Source organism: Gallinula chloropus (genome assembly GCF_964237585.1).
Source record: "Gallinula chloropus genome assembly, chromosome: 13".
NCBI lineage: Eukaryota > Metazoa > Chordata > Aves > Gruiformes > Rallidae > Gallinula > Gallinula chloropus.
The window spans coordinates 7186343-7210284 of NC_140098.1; the positions used below are offsets into that span (position 1 = coordinate 7186343).

The 23942-nt window shown below is 40.2% G+C and overlaps 1 protein-coding gene across 1 annotated transcript; it reads right to left on the reverse strand.

Moving 5' to 3' along the window:
- Positions 1–1361: 1361 nt before the first annotated feature.
- On the reverse strand, positions 1362–12736 carry DNAJA2 (DnaJ heat shock protein family (Hsp40) member A2). Its single transcript, XM_084269945.1, has 9 exons — positions 12579–12736; positions 9612–9671; positions 8431–8654; positions 7016–7096; positions 6567–6700; positions 4723–4919; positions 2934–3078; positions 2635–2762; positions 1362–2133 (listed from the first exon to the last, which is right to left on the reverse strand). Exons 1-9 carry the CDS (start codon positions 12654–12656, stop codon positions 1945–1947), a joined length of 1236 nt encoding a protein of 411 aa, XP_084126071.1. The 5' UTR covers positions 12657–12736; the 3' UTR covers positions 1362–1944.
- Between the last annotated feature and the right edge of the window lie 11206 nt (positions 12737–23942).

Sequence of the window (23942 nt, forward strand, 5' to 3'; positions counted from 1 at the left end):
CCAAATGAGCACCATGTCAAGATCAAAACAGAACTAGATGAACAGTTTGCTTTACAGTGATCAACTTCCCCTCCCTCCCTTCACTTCAGCATGGTACCCAAAAAGTTACCAAGACTCCCTTCTACTCCCTCCCCCAAAATAAATTTGGAAGTAAGGAGATTACACAGAGGATATACTCTAAACTTAAGGTAGTAAACTCCTAAAGCTACTACTTAGAAACTGAAAGCAGCCATGCTTTCAATTTAAGCATTACAGCTTAAAATGAATGACTTCTTGGAGAAATGAATTGAGAGAAGTGGTCAGTATTTAACTATGGCTTCATGAAAAGCACCTGAAGTTTTAATAAATGAAAACAAAGATTCATTAAACAAGAATGCCACAGCAGAAGTAGTCAATACTGAAATACAGGTCAAAGCATTTATTCTTGCTTCAGTTTTAGAGTCTATCACAAGGATGTTCAGCAACACTCAAATGTCAATGCCTACCCAAGCACATCAAAAACCTCAAGAGTTTGTCCCTCCAACCTTATCGGTTGTCAACAACTATCCAAGCAATAATTATACAAGTCACACTTCAGATTTGTGAAGAAAAGTAGAGGTATCTTCCACCTGCTCATTTCAACAGGGGAAAAAACCTCATTCTAGAAAAGCAGCTTATCAACCAAAGTTCACACACATTTCCTTAACATTGTAACAAAATGCCTAGATAACTAGCCATACCTCATATCAAGGTCACATTTTTGCTTTGTTGTTGTATTTTCACCAATTAAAAGCATACAGAAAAGAACAGAACTGAAGCTGGAGAACATAATGTCTTCTTAACTAAAAGAAAGTGCAAACTACTGAAAAAATAACAAAACAATCTACAGTTAGTATGTTTCCAGGTCGAAAGTTTTGGTGAAGGACAATGCTAATCTCAATCACTTTACAACCTATGTTAATGCAACCATAAGTTGCCAAGCATAGCCTTCACTTTTACAGACCCTTTTAAAACTAAAAACATTTCTCTAGGAAGTCAGGCTGAAGCAGGCTTTGAAGTGGAGTCAAAGGCTAAGAGAAAAAGACACCATTATTTAGTGATTTATCTTTGTTTAAAAGGCTTTGTTACCTTCTGAGCAAACTCTGACATCCCTGTGTTTTCCCCCTACAAAGGGACACGGCTAGAGCCTTCCCCGTGCCCATTTAGTCATACCACCTTTCATGAGGAGACTTGTGGCACACAGTTGTTACCTAACTGCAACCTAGTCTGAAAGCAACTTCAGGCTCCCTGTGTTCACAAAACATCTACCATCTACATTGTCTCGTTATACACAGAACAGTTAAAGCCACTGGAAAAGTAAGAGTTACAAGGCAAAAGAAATATATTATACACCAACTGCTTTTATTTAATTTCAGAAACCGTTCACAAGATGGTAGAAAAAACTTACAACCACTTCTAATTTAGCCTCCCATTGTTCCCAGTCAGCTCTAAACCCTTTATGTGCAAAGCCCATTTACCATGCATCTAGATGATAGATACAGGCTATGAAATTCTTTATTCTACTTGTAGCAGCTTATGCAGGTGCAGCCAAATACCAAGCCTCAGGACAAATTGTACACAAAAACTTTACAATGTAGAATTTGAATTTAAAATATGAAACTTAAAATCTACACAAAACTGGTAAAAATCAAGCACAGATACGAGGACAAACTTAAAACCCATGTGAAAAGGAGTCTCGTCTTCCTTTCAAGTGCTTTATTCTGCTACACAGTCAAAATGAAGATGTAAGCTTGTGGTTAGTTTAAATTACACTCTGTAGATACTATAGACCAATTTAAAAGTTACACATACAGCAATAAATGTCTATTGGTTCATCTGGATTACTTATACAATCCAGCTGGATTGTTGAAAACAAGTCAGGCAAAATTTGAAAGAAAATCCTTGTGCAACTTTTTAGACAAACGTTTACTGATGGGCACACTGTACCCCAGGTCCATGATGGCTGCTTTCTTCATCAGAACTATCATTATAAGCTTCACGTCTCTGGCCACCACCTGAACCACGAGTGGTATCAAATTCCTGAAGATCTACCTCTTCTACATCACCAATTACATTGGGAAATTCTGGTCTAGCTGGCAGAAGATCTTCAAGTTCCTGCCCCAAAAAAAGAAGCGCATTCAGTACTGTGACTACAACTCCCAGATAAAGCTACCAGTTTCCCACAACACTCCCTCTCAGAGCAGGTTTAGTTTACAAGTCTGGGCTGAAGCAAGCCCTGCAGTGCGTACTCATTTATAGTAAGTATCTGTATCTACTTAAGACACCCCCTAAAAAACCCAACAGCTCCACGTATCATCCACCAAAACAGCGCAATCAGTAAATACAGTTGCACTCTGAAAACTTATCACCACACAGCAGCAGGAAGATTCTCTCTCCTGCCTTCATTTGCCTAATACTTGCACAGCTCTTAAGTACAGGTTCCATAAACTCTCATTCCAGTGGGTATTTTCAAGTTAGGTATTGCCCATAAAAAACAAGAACAATTGCCCTCCCACCTAAGTTTAAGCACAGAAAGCAAGCCCATGAGGTACACCACACACACTCCACATACAATGTCAAGTAGACCACCACATTTATGCTGGAAAAACTACTTACTGAAAGCTTTTCTGGGCTAATCCAGTTATTTTCAGGAAACTGAACATCAAATTTAATGTAAAGATCCCCTTTCTCAAAAGGATTGCGATACTGTGGCATTCCTTCACCTCTGACTACACGAACACAACCTGTAATTTGAAGAGAAGTAAGCTGGAGCATGCTACTTCAAAACAAATCTTTCTCTGCACAATTCTCCATTTCTCTAGCCTAAATTCAGTGAACAGGACAAGAAGAATGGCATTAAGCGCTAAAGAATCACAAAAGCATAGCCAAAGTTGCCCTTATCAGGTCAAGCTTACCTGGTTCAATTACTTTTCCAGGAGGGTATTTAACCACAATTTGACGTCCATCAAGGTGCTTAAATGTGAACTGAAACCCACACAGTGCTTCAACAAGTCCAATCTTGTGTGTCATATGCAAGTCATTCCCATCCCGTTGGAATACCTAAAAACAAAGTGAGGAAGTGTCTTCTCTAGCATGAAAAAAATATAGCTCCAAACCTCATTTGAGAATAATGAATTCTAAAACTCAGTATCAGAGCAACAGCATTTGTATGAAGTTAACTGAATGCTGCTAATTCAAATAGTTTAACATGTTTGGAAAGTTTGTGCCTGATGGAAACGATCACCCAAGACAAGGCACACAGCACTCAATGCTCTGAGGTAAGGTTCACATTGAACAAAGAGGCCTGTATAGCAGCAGCGCTCTCTTACACCAAAAATTTTCCACACAAACAAAACTTATGATGGTTTGACACTTCCTCTGTACCAGAGTACACAACACATGTCTCTCAACATTTAAACAGCCATCATGCATATGTCCTGCTGTGTATGAATTAGTCCACAGCTGTCCTAAGAGATCTTTAGGATGTATCACTCAAGATTCTTAAGTCAGAATAAATGTAAGCTTTATTCACTAGTAGAACCACAACTCCAAACTCAAGGAAGATTTAAAAAATGCTAAAAGCTTCACTAAATTCAGTCTAGTTTTACTGACTAGGACACTCCCCTGAGTATTTTTCAGAATTCTTAATACTGTAAACCTAGATGTAGTTTACTAGAAGACTAAGATAGAAGTGGCATCCACCATCTGCAATTTGATGCCATCATGCACACCTGACTTCAGTATGCTCACAGACTATTTCTCCCTTATCAGAGTCAAAAATCAACTGTAAGGCCACTTTTCAACCAGTATTTCAGAAGGAAAGAAAAAAAGGAAAACATGTAGAGTATTGTTCAAGACAATTAGCAGTCCCCAGCACAGCTTTGAAAGCTTACAAGGTACATAATTTTTAGATAACCAACATTATATCCTTAATATGTGACTGAAACTTAATTTTGTATCCGCTCCTAGTCTATCAACAGACTTTACCACCACCCCCATTCTATTCAACAATTTTTCCCGAGTGTAACACAAACTATTTAACTTCATAATACCTGGCCTTTCTAAACAAAAACATTCAAAAAAGCAGTAACCTCAACTCTGCCCTGAGGGGCAAAAGATAAATGGCTATAATTAATTCAAAAGTACAGTGTACATACCCCAGAATACAGTAAGCACAAGCCTTTAACTAGTATAAAATAGTCGTGTTTCTTTGTCTGGTTAAGTGAATCAGTAACATCACTATTCTGTTACATTTCCAAACCACCATAGCAAAGATAGAAAACACCCTCTGGTGATTTTAATAGGAGGTCCCTGCCATGTCACAAGACTTGGGAGAAAAAACCCCACAGCAACACTTAGCATTTTGTTAGTGGCACAAGCAAAGCAGACTGGAGTTCACATCCTAAATTGCTCTTCACTGCACCTGCTGTATCCAAGTCAGCCTGAGCTTCCCCAGAACACTACCTGTCATTAGCGTAAGGAAGCACCAGAAGCCACCTGTCCTCTGGCTACAGACTCAACAGTTTTTTCTGGCTCACACTGAGAGACATATTACTTGCTGTAAATCTATTAAAAGCTATTAACCATCTCTCCTGGAGATGCAACACTATGAAATATTTCAAAATGAACAGCCATCTATATCACTTTAATATTACAGAGCACGATAAAAGGCATTTACAATATAAGCTCAAAAGCATTACCTACCTCATTCTCCTTTTCTTGGAGTAAGAGGACAATATCACCTGGTTCCACACCTGGAGCCTGATCTGCTTCTCCACTGAATGTAATTCTCTGCCCATGTTTCATGCCTTTGTCTACATGGACTTCAAGTATTTTCACCTCTTTGATCACCTTCTTCCCTTCACATTTTTTACAACGGTCTTTTTCATTAATTACTTCACCTAAAGAAAGACAAATTTTCAGTTCAAAGATCTCCATGTAATCACATCTGACTGAAAAGCTGTTTTAAAGTAGGCAGCGGAATTCATGCAACACAGCTTGTGATTTAATCTTGTTTTATGAATTCCTCACAAGAGGAAAGCCAGGCTCAATTTACCCCAGCTGGGAAAAGGGAATAAAGAGCACACAAAAGAGGGGTGTGTGGGGAATATACAGGTACACATAACCTCCCATGCTGGCTTACCAAAGACTTTATAAAGTGAAAAAGCATTGGGGAAAGCCAAAACAAGACTTTGCTTAGGGCTTCGAGTGTTCCTTACATCTTCACCTAACGCCAGTATCCTTACCACTCAGTCTACCCCTCTTAAAAAAAAGCCTACTTTGCCATTCCTTGTTATGCTGGAGGATGACAGAGAAAGCATGAAGAGAATAAACCAAACCGAAGTGTTCCACCCTCAACGTTAGAACACAGTTTTCAATTAACTTAGGAAGCTGAGGTCCTCTTCCATAAACAAGAGTGAAAAGAAGGATTACTGGATTCTGTTCATTGACGTATTTTGTAGTATAACACAACTGCTACATAAAAGCAGGTGAAGAACAGGGGAGTGTTGCATACAAAATGGGCAGAAGATAGCTGGTCAAATCACAGTTTCAGGCAAGAGCATGAAAGGTCTTCCCACAGAAAGAATCTAACATTTTTGGACACATAAGGTATTTCACTTTTATACTCCGAGTACATTTTCACATTGTCTGTCACATCCAGCAGAGCAATTACTTCTTCCAGCAAACTGAAGGATTACTATCCAAGGCTTACATTCTGTTCTACCTCACCTTTATTGTTCAAGTAAGCTATTGTCTTTGTACAAAGCCACTAAAATATTAGGCCAAATGCACTTTCCACTTTCAGTACTTATTTCCAATACTGCTCTAAGTGCCACAAGCAACGCACTTCGCTTAAGACATCAAACTTGCCAGCTTTGAATAACTTTCCTGTGAAATAAAGCATAATATGATACAGTTGAAACTAAATATGTAGGTACATAAACTGTGAAGACATGATGTTCAAAAGACAACATAATTTATGAAATGTTTTGACTAGTCAAAAAATACACTTCCTTGTTATTTCCAAGTATTGTGAAATATTATACACAAGGTGATACCACTACTCTGCAAATGACCTAAAAAGGAGTAACATGACATGCAGATTGTGTGCTGAAGTCGTTCCCCAAACACAACTAATTCAGCAGAAGGTATCTTCTTAATTTGAAGAAGTTAAAACCCAGCTTTAGGTTTCCATTTTTAACCTAAACCTATCCTTGGGTATTAGGAGACAACAAAACTGACCAAAGGTTCCTAAAACAACAAAATACTTTTTTTTTCACTTCAACACAAGTCTAATAGACATCAATATTATTTATTACTAAGTTTTAAAAAAATAAATCTCAATCCCTACTGTTGAAGTTTCCCAGCTGCCTCTCAGTACATTAAACACTGTAAATCTTGCTGCTGTTCCAAGTAATATGATTTCTCCTTGCTGAGATCAGAGACACAACTGACTACAGGAGAGCAAAACTGTCCTGGTTAAGTTCCTCCTGAGATTTAGCCAGGAGGCTGATTCCAGCATTTAGTAACAGAATAGCTTGGCCTACCTTCTCCGTTGCAGTCAGAGCATACAGACTGCATCTGCTGAACCATTCCAGGAGCCAGCTGCCTGATCATGATACGAACACCTCTACCCCGGCAGGCATTACATTTCTGAACAGCTCCAGCCTTCCCTCCCTGCCTAGAATAGAAAGCACCAGTTGCATGAAAATTAAGGTTTTCAGAAACACGCAACAACAAAAAAGACCTAGATCAGTAGGTTAGCATGCCTAATTGCATTCTAGCTATAATTAGGATCTCTCTTCCCTCTTACCCCCAAACAAAGCCCTTTAATAGCTCCAGTGCCATCAACAGCACCATTCAAGTCCAACAATTTTCTAGTCTGAAAGCAAGCTCCATTAAGTCAAATACTGATAAAGATCTGACAAAGGAGATGCTTCATTACACTATACACCAACAAAGCAACCAGAGAATTCAAAGATATAAACAAACTTACCCATTACATGCACTACAAAGGACATTCTTGCTAAGTTGTAGTTTAGTTGTCTTTCCATTATATAGATCTTCTAAAGAGACTCTACAAAACAAAGCATTTCTCCTGGGTTATCATTTAAGAACTTAACTTTCCCCATGTAATTAAAATACTTGCCTAGGACAAATTAAGAAAAACATATCTTCATGCAAAGACTAAATCTGCTATTAAAGTAAGATTCAAAAGCACTATTTCAGGTCTCACAAGGAGTCATGAAGACACTATTCCACACATAAGAATTCATAGGTGTAAGCCTGAACTTAGGTTCTGAGAAAAAAGTAATCAGAAGACACCAGATTGTTACTTGTGTTTCTGAGTAGGAAACAAGCTGATTGAGCATTTTAGTGTTTTATTGTAGTAGGCAAATTTTTTTTTTAGTTCTTTCATGCAGGTAAGAAACACACTTCTCTAGACAGTCCTAACAATATATAGCATGCATACATAAAACATATGGAATACTTAATACTGTATTTACAAACAAGACAGTTTAGTTGGGAGGGGTTAGTACGTCCCCATGGCCACTTAAATTTTAGATTTGTTCATTTCTTGAAGAAACTCTTGAATAAACTATCTAACTGCAATAACCCTCCTATGTTGATGCAAGTTTATGAACACATGAAGCATTTCTCCTAAGAGCATTTATTAGCAGACAGAAACTTCAACTCAGTATATTGAGAAAAAGTTGCCTGGCATCAGTGTTTGCAAATGACAACAAACACAAAGTATGCAGTGCTAGCCACTAAACTAAGCAAACGTACAAGTAAACAAACTTTACTAGGCATGGTTTGTCAACCACAGGAAAGATACAGTGTAACACAAACTTAGAAAGGACCTGCTCAGCAGGCAGAAAGCCAGTTGTGACTGCAAGCAGAAATCTACAAAACCCAATTAGATGGGATATTCAACTGGCTTTAAAATACAAAGAAACAAGATCTGACCCACACACTTTTCCATCAATAATGCAGTTTGACTTCAGTTCCAGCAGGCATTTTGCTATAGACACATGTCAACTTAGGTCTTTCCAGAGTCTTAGTATTTCTGGCTTCACAATCAACTAATAATAATACTTGGACACTGAATGGTTTTTCAGGTTAGCACTTCCAAGCATAATTAAGAAGCAAACCCAAGGAAAATAATGCTAAAAGTATATACAGGCTATTAACCAGGCAAAGCAAAGTACTAGGTAGTCCATAAGATTAACCAATCATGAAGAATAACTCAAGATGACTGCTTTCCAGGCTACACACAACATGCAGGTCTGACGCTCTGCAGTCTGCACTTGGCTTATCTCAACTGAGAAGCATTCGAGACTTAACTAGCAGAGGCAAGTACTGACCAGGAAAGCCTGCAAGTACAAACTGCAGTATCAATATACTCACTTGAGTGGGTGCATCATATCTTCTCCTCTTCTTCTACCATTACGACTTCTACTCTGACCACCCATGAAATTGAACAATCCACCACCAAAAATGTGGGAGAAGATATCGTCCATTCCGCTGCCTCCACCGCTACCTTCTCGAAGGCCCTGCTCTCCATATCTATCATATAACTCACGTTTCTCTGGATTTGACAATACTTCATAGGCAAAGCTTATTTCTTTGAACTAGAAGAGGAACAGAGTCAAAACAGTGCATGATAAATTAGAACTTCAAGTGAGCATTTCCCTACTGGTTTTTGCCAAGCATGAATACCTGAAGAAGGTACACAACAGAACAATTCCAGCGTGCAAGACTTAAAAGTCAGACTTGTGTTTAGCTCAACCTGTTATTTTATCATAAACTACAAAGTTTATTGCAAAACTTCACTGACTTCATTCTTTACTGTGCTTAGCATGACGGTATGCATACAAACAAAAAAATCCAACCAAAGACTCAAGTGCCAATATTGCAGTAGCCAACAGGCAAAACACCCAGTTACATACCAATGGCAAAAAGGCCTTCAAGACACTTTAGGCACTTAAAATATGCTAATAATTAAGCAACTTAGTCAAGATGTGCATTAACATGTTTGCCTTCAAAATAAATTACCATCTTTTCATAGTCAACTATGCTCACCTCTAAGTAACTATCAAAACTTCAGTTTTGTCAAAAAGAATCAGCAGAGTAGACTTAATCGACTTGTTTTTTTTAATTGTCATTAGCGAAACAAATGTAATTCAGCCTCCCCACAGAAGTAATTTGTTTTATGCTGCAGCAGTTTCAAGAGTCTCCCCACATACATTTTTCCCACACTGGAAAAACTTCGAAAACCAACTATCTTTTTCAAATACCTATGTAGATGGCAATGCCAGCTGACATCATCCTGGCAGATGGAGGCAGTTTTTTCCCCTCGGCATCACCTTCTCAACTAACTTGGCTCAGCCAACTGCTGCATTTTGTCATGAGGTAGGCTGGTAGATTTTGAGATTGGGAAGAATTACCTGAGATAACATTCCCTCCCACAATTATTGCTTTTTAACAACTTGTAACAGCAAACACCCAACACCTGTTATTTGGTCCCTTAGCTGCTACTGTCATAGCAAGCCCCAGGAGTTTTGGGGTGGGTTTTTTTTAAGTCTTACTTTGTCTCCTGCATTTGGATTCTTATCAGGATGGTATTCCTTGGCCAGCTTTCTGTATGCCTAGTTGAAAGAGGTACAAAATTAGTTTCAATTTTGATTAATCTGTTCTTTTATGAGAAACTCAAATATTGTCTTCAGGAAGAAAGAAAATCCTAGTAAAGCAAAGGGAAAAAATTAGTGTTTTGAAGTCACACGTACTTTGAAATGATACATATAAATATTCTGACATTGCATAAATTAACTACACCTGGATTTCAATGTAACTACGGCACATAACAGCCACAACTAGTTTTCCTTTATCTTCATAAACTTATAGGAAGAATTACATTGCACTTTCATTAAAATGACTTACCCTAAAAACCTACAATATGACAATTTAAGGTTCAACCACTTTGTCTTCCACCTCAATCACATTAAGACATTAACAACAAAATGGCTGCCTCAGCTTCTCTTTCAACCCTATCAATCCTCACAAGTCATGTTATTCTTCCTTACCTATCAACAATGGAAGACTTCATCTCAGTTGGAATGAAGTATGAATTACATGTGCAGAAACAGGTAAATCACTGCTTTTATTTAAGCTGATTTTTCTAAGACAGTAGGAATAAGTCCAGTCAAATCTCCAAAAGATTTTCAGAATGCTTTTTTTACCAGCACTTTGACTCTCAGGACCACCACTTTTTCTACAGCAGTACATCTATTTTGCTTGCACTTTTGGGCATAAAAAAGGCAACAACAGCACAGGCAGAGACTTTTCCTACAAATTGAGGATTTGCTTGTTTGGGTTTGGGGTGGATTTGTTTGGTTTTTTACAGTAAAGACTTCAACTCTTCCCCTCTTCTACCTCAATACACACCAGTAACAATCAGGGAACAGATATTAATAAACTATATGGCATACAGGATTTAATTTTCAATTATATTTTTAATTACATATCTTTTAAAAGGCTAGTGATGCAACTACAAACAACTGAAACCTGGTTCTTAATCATGCGTTTTTCAAGAGTTCTAGAACTGTGCACTTCAACGAGCTCTTTAGAATTACTATGTCAAGAGAGCTTTATGCATAAAGCTTTACAGAGATCACAACTTTCCATTCTGTACTGGAACAAGTAAAATTGCCTTTATGTATCTGCACACTTACTTCTCTTCACTGATTATCCTGAAATACTTTGTACTTCTGCATGCAATCAAGAAATAAGTTTTGGTATGAAACTAATGAAGCAAAAATAGAACACTGATATTACAAGCCAAGTATTCTAAGCCACAGTAGTGTTAAAAACAAAAATCATAGGTCTTATAGGACAAATTACCCACCAGTAACAAAGAACTATCTTCCATAAACCTACATATTCTGTAATAAAAATGCATTTCCCCACATATTTTAAGGAGTCAAACTAAGAAAAAAAAGCCAAAACCACCACTTGGAACACTAAACTGAAGGCCTACATAAAATTATCTAATCAGGAAAAAAAGAAGCTTGCACGGTGATCTTTAAAAAGAGAGAACACTCATGTCTCTGCTGATAACAGCATTCAGTTTAGAGCAATTTGTAAGACTACCCATGGCCCAAAAGCAAGCTGCCACTATTTATTTAATCAGAAACAGATCCAGAATTAAGGTCTACACTAGCGCTGTTATAATGTCAATACAACTTCATTTAACAGCATTAAAGGCTGTTCTTTAGTCCTTTTTTAATTGTGCTATTATTGCCTATGTATTTTCATTTTCCTGTACTGTTACATAGCTTAAAATATCCCAGTAAAGCATCCATGTGAGCTCTCAGTGGCGATAAGATATAGATGAGCTTCCTGCTGTTGCATTCAGTTGGAAACTTCATATTCCATGATAAATCTAATCCACAGCAATTAATATCGAGCAACATGGATTATCCAAGTGAAACCATTGCCAGCTTTTCATTCCCACAACCACCCTTAAGAGAATTCGGTAGAAAAAACCCCAACTATTTGATCGTGTTGGGCACACAGCACTATTTTCTCGTCTCATGCCTTCCACCTCTAACACTGTTTCAACACTGCAATTGCCTACCCCTGCACAAATTAGGCTGCCACATGCATGATGGGTAAGCATAGTTGCTAATACTAGCACCACCCATCAGCGGAAGCAGGTCACTGCTAGTAAACTGTCTAGTTAATTCTCACCCCTCACGTGTAAGTGGCCATTAAGTCCTCTGGAGGGAAAAAAAAAAGGGGGTTTATACGCTGCAGAATGGAACGGACGCAGCGAATCGTTACACCGATGACCTGGCTCCAAGTTTTCACCTCGCTTCTTTGTTTACCTTGCCCCAGCGGTTTCGGCCTGAGAGGAATCAAACATAGGAGCAAAACGAAACCTCGCCAAGGCCTACACGTGGGGCAGACAATGGCACCGGTTAGAATCTACCGCTCCTCCGCGGAAGTTTTTACAGCCAAGAAGCCTCTCGCCGGCTGCGAATGCCGCTCTGCCGCGCTGCGGGGGCGAGCCGAGCAGAGCCCCGGCGGCGCCAGGCGGGCCAGGACACGAGAAGAACGGCCGGGCCCGGGGGTCCCTCCTCCCGCCGCCCTCCACCTCCTCCCGCCGGAGTCCTCATCTTGCCTCGCCTCCGGGCCCTGCCCGCGGCCTACCCCGCTGCGCCGGCGCCTGCCCGCGAGCCAGGCCCCAGCGGCTCTGGGGCGCGGCCTACCTCGGCGGGCTGAGGCGGCACCGGGCGCCTTCACCCGGCGCCGCACCCTGCCCCCCCCCCAACACCCCTCCCCCCGCGGGCCTCAACCGCGCGGCCGGTTAGGCCGCCACCTCCAGGCCGCACTCCCCGCGCCCAAGGCGTTCCCCGACCTCTGCTCCCCTCGCCGCCCAACAGCCCCAGGGCCGCCCGCCTCGCGGGGCCCTACCCGGCGGCGAGCGAGCCCGCCCGCCCCCTCCCCCACAGCGCTGCCGCCCGGTCTCCCCGGCCGCCGCCCCTCCCCCGCACCTTTTTGAGCTCATTGTCGGAGGCTCCGGGCGGCACTCCCAGAATGTCGTAGAGCTTCGTGTCGGCCACATTCGCCATGGCGGCAGCGGGCGGCGGGCGCAGGCCGGAACAGGCCGACGGACGGCGAGGGCGAGACCGGGAGCAGGACGAAAGCCGCCGCGACGTCACGCGCAGACACCCCCGCGTCACCACGCCGCGACGCGGGAGGAGCCCGCCCGCCCCCTTCGCCCTTCGGCAGCGCGGCCCCGCCTCCCCGGCCCACTTCGGGCGCCTGACCCAGTTCCGGCGCGGCGCGGCAGGGGGCGCTCGCGGATGCGGGGCTCGAGCCGCCTGTCGCAACCGCCGCGCCGGGAGGCGGGAAGAGGCCGTGAGGGGAGAGGCGGGACGCGGGCGGGCGGCTCTCTGCCCCCAACGGGGAGGAGCCGGCTGCGAGGCCTGGCGTTGGGCGCAGCGTGCCGGCGAGCCTTGCTCGTCAAAGCAGTGTCCTCGGTTTCCCCCCGACACTTCAAAGTCCGGAGTGCCGGGACCTGCGCGCGTTTGCTCGGAGCCCTCGGCCGGCTGCCATCGCTCCTGGCTCCTGAAGTACGTGACTGAGGGTTTTGGGGCCAGGGGCGCCCGTGCGCCGGCCTGTGGCACCACTATGGTTTCTTTCAGGAGCGTACCGCTAAGGCTGCGGTGGTTATAAATAGCGCTGGTACCCATCTGCTCCTTCTTCGTGTTTTGCTCCGCTTCTGGGGTTGTAAAAAAAGCACTAGTCGCTATGCTAGGCTTAGAGCGACGCTGAGGCGCAGGGCTCCCCAGGCCATGGCTAGACACCGCTTCGAGCAGGCAAAGAAAAACCAGGTTGTGCTTAATGAGAGGTTTGTCTCGAAGCCTGGCCAGGAGAGCAGCCACCCAACCCCTCCTCAGGTGTGGTCTCCTGGTTGTTAACCCCTCATTAGGCAGAGACTGCCAAAGGCCTGAAAGTTGTGGCAGGTGCAGGAAGATGGGATGGTGTCTCTATAGGGGCAGAAAACTCAATAGAGTTGCTCAGCTTCTCTGTGGGCAAGTGCAGGACTGCCTGCTAGGGTTGTGCTCCCTAAGGAGAGCATGCTGGGGATTTGTGGCCTGGTATATGAGAGAGTGTGGAAGAGGTTCTTTGAAGTGATTTGTGGGGTGAAAATAAGAATAGGCTACTTACTTCAATAGAGTGGATCTGAACCCTCAAAGGCTTTTTTTGTGTGTGTGTGTGTGTGTGTGTAGGGGGACTCTTTGTCTTTAATTTCTTGACATAGCTTGTGGTTGCAGTAGCTGTATTGGGTAAGGTAGTCTACTGGTGGCTTCCCTGCTCCTTCTTAAGCTTGTGTTTATGGAGCCCTAAATTCCATTGTTGTGTTTACTCAGTCTGGCATAATCTGGTTCAGTAGATGGTGGTAATACCTGCCTCTGGTGTTGCAGGTGTGGCAGCAGTCAAGAGCTTCAAAGGAAAATGGAGACTAGCTTTGGAGGGAGAAAAAGTGGCAGGGTATAGAACAGGGAAAGACAGCCCCATGGATTGTAATTATTAGGCTGGTTTAGAGAGGCACAGAAAGAAAAAAAAAAGTTTAAGAAGTTTAAAAAAAATCAAAAAGTCGGATAGGTATGTTTGGTATTTTTTGGAAGCTTTTTCTATTGCTTTCAGTAATTGGATGGCTAAAGTCAGTAAGGCTTCACAATTTGGTTTACCTGTGTTTTGCACTACTTGGCTTCATTTTCTTACAAATTTTTTTTCAAGGTTTGATTCAGTTACTCTAAGAACTGTCTGGCATACATATTTGGGTTGATTATTTAGAAACATGCTTGTTTACAGATTGGTATCTTTATAGGGGAGATAGATTTTGTATGACATTATTATTATTGTGTGTGCTGTCAGGAAGAAAAAATAGTAGCATGTGCAAGAGTATGTTTTTGCCCTACAACTCAGCCTTATAATTCTAGGAATTAAGTAGAATTAGAAAGACTGAAATAAGCAGTATTTAAAGTAGCACAGCCTTTACATGTCTTTGCATATAAAAAAAGAACAGTATTAAAGATCTGAGAAGGTGGGGTAGCTCAAACCTGTGGTGTGCCATTCATATCTATGCCTGGAGGGATGAAGTTCACCAGAAGTATTATTCAACCCAGACTTTCTTGTCCTGTGAGCTGAACAGCTTTGTTTGCAACTCAAGCCAGAATGTGAGTCAGCAGATTGATGGATAGTAGGAATGGTAGAAGAACTTGATGTATCAGCTTGAGCCTGATCTAAAGAGGCAGTTTAGAAGCAGTGTTTGTATACTTTCTTCTCCCTTGCTATAAACATCCCTGTTACTACAGGCTTGTCTTATGTCATATCCAAGCCATGCAATAAATAAAACCCCCTCTGGGATTAAACTACATTTTATTTTGAAGTGGAGCTTAAGAATCACAAGCTTGGATTATTACCTTTTTGTTAAACTAATATGCAGACGAATTGCAAGGTTGAGTTTCCTTTTCCTGCATGTTGCCTTTACCATTGACCTGTGAGTTGTATTGAGAGAACATTAGACACACAGCTGAAAAGTTGTGTTCTCCTCCTTTTTTTAATGCATGCATATTGTGTTTGTTTTCTTTGTATGTCTTTTTCTATTTCTTATTATTTTCCTCCTTCTCCAGATAAGACCTTATTCATTTAGTTTCTAATGATACTGCACAATGTGATGAAGTTTTACTTGTTTGTTTTTTGAAATAGACTGCACAGTTCAACTCTTCCAGATAGTATTTTGGCTTTACACAGGCACTAAAGGGGTAATTCAAGTTCAGTTTTTGTTTTGGATGTTTTTTAGTACAAAACTATTGTCTTTTATGATGAAATATTTGATTATGCTTCCTTAGAAATCAAATAACCATTGATTGTGTTTATCACTGGAAAATTGGAAAGAGATCAGTTCCATGTTGCTGCAAACGAAACCCAAGCCACTTCAAGTTTATCAAGCTATTTTATGTATATATCGTGGTCTTAACATGAAAATATAAGTGGGCATTTCTGACTCATGCTTAAATGTAGTAGTACACAATCAGGTTTTATAGTGTTCTGTTTAAATACTCAACAAGAAGAATTCATTTACACTTGAAAAGACAAAAGAAATTACAGAGCCTCTATGGCCACTACTTTGAACATTTTTGGTATTAACTTTCAGAGAGGCAGTTAGTGGATTGTGCTCACTGATTCCTAGAACTTCTCAACTACAGAAAACAACCAAAGAAACTAAGCAAAGAGCCTGTTAGGAAGTGGGCAGCTGCCCATGCTGACAGGTGTAAAGGGCACAACAACTCAGCTGTTCCCTTGCTGGCAATGTAAAGTACTCTGCCGGCCCCTACCCCAGTTCTCCTGACCAGAGAAGCAGGCTTGAGTTTTATGTTACGGTCAGAACAACAGGTTTGGCTCATTGTCCTGCCCCAGTTGTAGTGATGAAACCCAGGGCTGCCTGACAAGTACCTCTCTGCAGCACTGGTAACACCAGTTGCATATCAGATTCCTTTTGCCCTTTTCTCACCTTCCTTTTTGTTGTCCTTGCACCTTTGTTATTCCATCCCAGTCTCCTCCCAAATAAACAACCCACCCCTAATTACTTATGTCCCATTGGTCCCAGTTTTGCTACATTCGTAGGCAGATTTGGGTTACTTGGATACGGTTACTGAGATAATACTAGCCTTATATGGTATTACTGATATGGTTACCTAGGTGCTGTTGGCCTTGCGTGACTTCACTCCCAAAAATGTTTCTAGTAGTCCCTCCCAGTTATCTCTGATGTCTGACAGTTTCTACTGTAATCCCCCATTAAGCACCTGTGGGATCCAGCTACTCTCACAGCACTATTTGTAACTTTTTGCCACTGTCTCATAGTGTTACTTGTAGTGATATTTTTATGTCATTTCCAGTAGTTTTACACATCTTGTTCAGTCTACTGAATCTCTTGCCAAACCTAGTTAGGGGCTTGTTGTGTCCCTGCAACTCTAATTTAGCATAGCTGAATAACTGATAGAAAATCAGAATATTAAGTATTTTTTACTGAGGGTTTTTTTTTGGTTTTTTGTATATAAGTATTTAAGCACTATCCTTTTTTTAAATTATGAAATCAAAGTACACATCAGTGAAGTGGCTGTTGGCAGGTAGTGTCATTACAAACTCAGAAGACTACTACAAGGGTATATACCCTTTTATAAGAAAAGAGGCAAAAAAGCTGAAGATAACTATAACACTTAGAGATTAAGACACATATAAAATGCAACAAAAGTGTTCTGTAGAAACACTCAGCTGTTCACTCAGTACCTCGTTTATTCTGTAGAAGAAACGACAATTGTTCACTAGTGATCCATCAGTCAGTGGCTGTCTTAAAAGAAGCCCATCCAACTTCTGACAGAATCTTGTCCTTGAACGTGGTAAAATATTGCTGAAAGCTGTTGCTGTGTTCCAGCATGATGATGGCTTGTAACTAACCATTTCCTCTATGCTTTGAGCTTTTATTTGTAATAAATATTATTACAGCCAGGAGTAAAATTATTGCTGTATCAACACTTTTGTAATCAGTGTTTAGGAAATGCATAAGGAATTTTTTAGAAACCATTGGATATCAGCTTTTTGTAAATATTTTCCATTGTACATGTACAGTGATATTGTGCCTTAGATAAAATAGTTTGCATTTAATATTTTGCTACAGTTATTTCCAAGAGTGAAAAGGTTGAAAAACAAACAACAGGTAATAATACTTCACTGTGAATTATGAAAGTATCTGTATTTCCTTTCTTCCTTTATATAGCCAAAATGTTGATGTCTAGAGTTATGTGTTATTTTGGAGAGAGATCATCAGATGAAGTTCTGAGTACAAGATAGATCTTTGTGTTTAGATTTGTCAGGTTTGGAGCTTTCAAAAATGGAACAGTTTTACAACTGGGGCTGTATTTCTTGACCAGTTTAACAGCGCTATTTCAAAGCTGTGCTAAAGGGCAAATCTGTCCTCATGTATGGATTATCATGAATTTGGTCACATGGTTCATATATATGATTGGGAGACATAAGATCAGCTCATCAAACTTCCCTGAAGTAAGTGCTTGCCTCCCTTATTCTGACTTAGACTATTTGTGGTATTAAGCTGTTGCTCCAAAGAGCTTGTTATGTGTTTTGGTTAGTTCTTTAATGCAGAATGGTAGATAACTGCCATGTCTCCAGCGGAAATGTGAATTGCAAATGAAGCAGGAAAAGGGAAGAGGTGAGACTAAGGGGACTGCCAAAGTAGTCTGGCTTTTTGTGTGTACAATTCTTCTATCTTTTAAATGTCATTTACACAATCTGCATTATGTTGGACACACAGCCCACTAAATCAGCAAGGTATTGGAGACTGCCTCCTCCTTTTCTTCATTATCTCACCTCTGTAAGGAATAAAGGAATTTTGTGTCTGATACTTGTGGGGAAAACAGCAAGAGAAAATACAGAAACGTTTGTTTCTGGAAGCAGATACCGATCGCACCCCCCTGCAATCTTCCACCACCATCCTGGCTCAGGTTCCGCTAGCATAGCTGTCTCTAGACAAATACCTGCAATCAGATATTTTTGTGTGTGTGTCTGAGCCCTGTTGAACTGGAATAGGGCTCATTTACAAAATACTTCTCTATAAGAAGTCTGAGACTTGAGAAAGGTAGACTTTTCTCAAAGCCAGGACTCTTTCCTGGAAAGCTTTCTAATTATCTCTTATTAAAGCTAACAATGGATCTTTTAAAGTCATGTGCCAAGTGCTTTGTGTTAACATGACATGCTTGTGGCTGTCTAGGAGAAGCCTGTAGTAAAGAAATTTATCTGTTGTCTCTTGTTGCTTAGTGAAACTGGAAAACTTTTTTCCTGGGTTTGCTGGTGGATGTTAAACAGAGGCAAACTGTCTCTGAGGAAAGTGCATATACCTAGTACTGTGTCAGAAGATTAGGTAATGTACTACTGAAAATAGTGTAGGGTGGTCATGCTGCCTTGCAGAAGTCTTCCTGTTCTGCCTCGGTTATCAGTGAAGCAGTCACCCCAGTAAAAGAACAGTTATTGTGGTTCATCCTGAATATCTTCAGATAATAGATTTCAAAGGCCAGAAGTTTATTTCTGTCAGTAAAGCAATGAACCCCCCTAAAGCAGCATGGTGAAATGGGTGAACTTAATTTCTGAGTAAAGTTGAAGTAAGCAGCTCAGAGAACATCCTTGTTCCTTTCTCATTTATATCAAAAAATCTTGGGGTGTGTGTGTGTGTGTGTGTGTGAGGCCGGAGAAAGGCCCGGTATTTAAAGCGTGGCATTTACCCAAGCCTAATTAATGTTATTTGGTGATGAAGGTTTGGGGTTTTTAAATACTGCATGCATTAAGGCAGTTTGGGATGTTGCAGACATCAGAGTTTATATTCAGTTGCCTTAAGGTTATGAGCTCCCTTGTCTTCTGGTTACTATTTTGGTCCCTCTTAAATCTCGTCGCCTTTTATCGATGGAATTATTTTTTCCTTGTGACTGTGTTCTGGTAACCGACAGAAAGAAAGGCAGTAGGTAAAGGAGGGAGAATCAGCCCGTGTGTGCTGTGAGCTCGCCTTGGTTTCCACCCCGGTGTTACCGGGACCGTCTCTCGCCACTGGATGGAGCTTTTGCTTATGAAATCTTACTCCCATCCCTGCGTGCCTGGGACGTGCCCCTACTTAAAAGTTATCTTAAGAAAACCCGAAACACTTTGCTTTGTCAAACTAAACGGCTTTCATTAAAGTTGCTTATCTGAAATTGTTGGTTATGACAGAAATGCAGGATCTTGATTTGTTTCCATGGTAACTCGAAAGTAGATGCTTAGAAACACAGTCTACTAAACTGACAGTAAATTAAATTTGGAATAATTTTGGTAATTACAGTGAATTTAGTGGGACTTCTGTGAATTCAACAGACTGTCAGTTTAAGCAAAATTAGCTCCCTAGTGCCTGGTCAGACAGCTCTGGCAGTTGGCTGTATGGTACTGCGAAGGAAAACTGAATACAACCCAATGCTTCCACTCTGGAGGTGGTAACACAAATGGGGAAGCAGAATAAGGTCATGCTTTTTTAAAAAAAAAAAAAACAACAAAAAACCCAAGGAAAGTAGAGCAGTGTGAAACCTATAGGTAACTGCTGAAAGGGAGGAAAAAGATTTGTAAATGCCAGACAAATTGAAATATAGCCTGACCTATGTTTGCTATACATCTTGCAGTAAAAAGAAAGTTTAGATAAATGCTGTGTCCTGGAGAGTGGTAGCCAAAGCTACTGCTGTGTTTCATTTCATGTCGAGTGTAACTGTCTCTTGTGATATCATGACATCACTAACGTAACTAGTACTTGTAATACCCTACGTTGTCTTTTAGTAGAGAATACAGCTTTGTGTGTTAAGGGATTTCTTCACTTGGAAGAATCCATCACTGAGGAAATAGGAGGAAACACTCAGTTGTTTAAGAAGAATAGAGATTACATCCTAGAGAACAAGAAATAATGTTACGAAGAGCTCTGTATCTCTTAGCTGCCTTTTATGTTACTTAGGTGTTTTTCATTTGGAAGAATTAATCAGAAAATAATTTTGAACACCCAGAATAAATTTTTCTGATTTTGGTCTCATTGGTAAGAGTTAATGGAGACAACCTATTCTGTTTTGTAGTTCTGTGAATAAATATTTCTGTGGAGCATTCAGTATAACTCAGAAAATGAAACTAAGGAACTAAGTAGAAGACAGTGGAAGATTTTGCCTGGTATCCAAGAAACGCACATTTGGCATTAATCCTGGGGCTTCTGATTGCTAGCTGAAAGAAAAAACTTAATTATTTCAAGTACATAATAAACTGAGAGGCTTTTTTCTGTAGCATTCTTAACTGTAGGAATGTAGTCTGTTATTTAACAGAGATGAAGCACTCTGCTGTCAAACCACTTGATGGGGAAAACCAGAAATTATTGGTAATAGTCTGAGAACAAAAGAGGGTGATGCAGACTTTTAAAGTCTGTTATTGTGTATGTGCATTTAAAAAGTGAAGTAACCATCTCCATAGTATTTTAAAATACCTTATAGAAACCATGTGGATTATTTTTGGCCGTTAATATCAGTAGATGCTTAAGGTGGCATCCTGAGTGAGTTATGCTCATATACTTCACTAATAAATGTGTTCTTTTGATATGTGATTTCCTGTGAAAATTTTTATTTGTCAGTGCATAGGTTATACCTCAGTGGGTGTGCTTACAGGGGAATTCAGGTATGTTGGACAGACTCTTAAAAATACATCTATCTAAGAGAGTCAGCTTTACTCCATCTTTCATAGCCCATATACAAGTGCAGCTAAGGTTTGTGGACAGATCTGCTTATTTTGATATTCCAGACAACTTTACTGTGTTAGATAATTTAGATTCTGTACAGGAAAAACACAGAACTAGCGTAGTAGTGGTTGCAGACTGGTTTCCTAACAATGTTCACTGAACAGTGAAGAAGAGCTTTTTTGACTGGAATATGGGAACACAGTATGTGTGTTGCTAAGTGGTTTTTACCTTATTAAGCTTTAAAACAGTTTGGCTTTTTATGAGTGAGGAAAAAAAATCTGAAAGCTTGGGGCCTTTAATTCTGTTAGCTAAAACCAGAAGCAATCACAGTTATTCAAATAATCTGATTTTGCTCTGTCACTGGAATTACAGCACTTGGATTTGGTGCACTAACATTTAAGCAAGCAACTGGTTTAGACTGAGTATATTGATAATCTCAGAAATAAGATGCCCTGATGGTAGTAGGGTCTCATAATAATAGATATGCTGTTTCCAGATGGAGAAGTAATGAGCCCAGATGCCCTCCAGCATTTCTTCAGCTTACAAACATTCTACCTTCAGCATTGCCTTTTCCTGTCAAGTGTAGGAACCTCTTGGCAATAAGAGTTCAGTGCTCCTGACAGGAAGTATCTCTGCTAATGATGTATGACAAAGGGGTATATACTAGTGTTGCCATAACATGTAGGAGAAGGAGAGTTCATTGCCAGTTCTGAGCTGACAGAGGGCAAAGAGCCTAGCTACAGCACAGCATCAGGATGAGCTAAATCAAATAATAGTTTCCTACTACTACTGGCAAAAGCTGTAACAAAAGAAGAGTGATATGACTAGAGGAGATTAATAGAGGAAAGAGTCATCCCTTACAAAATGATGTAGTAATTCTTTGGAAGGAAAATGGGCTTAGTCCTTTGTTAGTCCTGAGAGACAAGATAAAAAGTATAAAATAGAAATAACGACATCAGTGTGAAAAAGCATTTTTTGTAAGTATTTGCATGAAGTCTTGCAAAGCTAGAGAACATGCTCAGAGTGTGCCTCTCTGTACTTCTTTTTTTTCCCCTGCTAGTTGGCCAGCAATGCCTTTTCTCAGTTGCAAATCTCTGCTGAACAGATATGAAATGATACCTTTGCTCTTGATTTCAAGGATTGACAGTGTAGTTTCTCTATACTAAAGCAAAAATCTAGTTTGAGATTAAGGTGTGATGTACATACCTACCTGAAAGCAAAAGTTGGCACTTAATAAAAATACATAATTACATTTGTCTGCACTATCTCTTTGTCCTAGTTGGTAAGAATATATACACACATTGAAGTGTGACCTTCTGGCTGCTTCAAGGAAAATGAATATATTTGATATGTGTATGCTTTAGAATACAGACAGAATGGACCTGTTGTTTCCAATGCATTCTGAATGAAACAAGTTCATAATGAAAATATCAGATAGAACTCTTCTTGCCAGTTACTCTCAGTCTTGGGGTTGTGATGGGTATGAGCAGCATTATAGATCCCAAGAGTACTTAGAGTAACATTTTGGGGCAAGTGAGATATCCATAACTGCAAAACTAGGGGTTTGCAACTTGGATGCCAAAAGGCTGCTGCCTTTTATGGGGTTATGTAGCTGCAGGAATTGAGGGGTGAGTGGAATGATGCTTCTGTATCCCCAGGAAATGCTGGTGAAGAGTAAGACAGGTGCATATCAGTGCATGAGATGGCCCTGGCCACTGATTCCTCTTTCTGATCTGTGTCCCCTATTGCTATACTTGCAGTGCTGATTTTTGCCTGTATTGGTGATAAGCCTTGAGTCGGTTTGGTGTATACCTATATTAGCAGTCAGAAATCAGTCTGATTTGTTAGATAACATGCACCAACTGTCTGACAGTCAAGCTAGATGTCCATCAAAATAAAATGGAAGACAGAAGAATCAAAAATGTTCTAAATATTTTTCAGTATGTAATCTAAATGTACACACTAATGCACATTTTGCTTTGAAATACACTGAAGTGAATATTAAAACAAACCAATGCTCTGAATTGCAGGAGATATGAAGTGTATGCACACAAGAATTCAAACGTGCTGAAAACTTTGACTAAAAAGCAGTTTGTAGAGCTAATGGTGTTGCATGTTAAAACAAATAAGTGAATCACTTACGGGAAGCCAATGTCCCAGAAATTAGATTATATCAACTTACTATTTATGCTTGTTGTGACAAAAAGGACTTGCATTTTTGAGAGATTATGTTGCCAAACTGCTATAGCATCTCTCTTTTGCTGAAAACATTTTTGAATGTGTGTTTGGCTAGTTTATTAGTAGATTTTGAATTCTGTGCAGAATCATAAGCTTTTATTTAAGTGTTAAAACATAAATCAAGTTTGGTGGTCTTTTAAATATAATTTCTTTAAAAAAACCCTTCAATGTGTTTAATGAGAAGGAGGGATGTTCCACAGATCAGATACTACACCAAGTGTGGTGCAGGAAACTTCTTTGGTAAAGGCCACAGTTACATTGCAAAACTGCACAAATATTATAGAATCCTAATTCTTCCCCTTCACATAAATCCAAGCTATGATTTAATCTCATCTTTTACATACGCATAAAAACCTCAACCCTAGCTAGCCTCAACTCAGTAATGAGTTTCATAGAACTTAATGTAGCTCACTAGTTGTTTGATTCTTTGCTTGCATTTCATGTTGTCAGTCTCAGCAACAGGAAAATGTCAGAGATTCCCTGGTCATTGTGGCATGTGCACCCTAGTGGCTTGGTGTCTTTTGGGGGCGGGGGGGGGTTGGCAAATAAGACTGTTCCAGAATATTTTTTCTTTTTTCTGCTTACAACAAAGAGAGAAGTATATGATCTAGGATGGTATTTAGAACTTATTTGTGTAGAAAAATTTTAAATTGGATTTCATATTAAAGTAAGTGTAACTCTGTATCTCTCTTGCATGTATTATACAGACTCTTTGTGACCGAACTAATAGCCGTCTTCTTCATTTTTAGTTTAGTGAGGAGGTGAAGACTGTAGAGATTATGATGATATTTACTTTTTCCCTGAATGTCATATT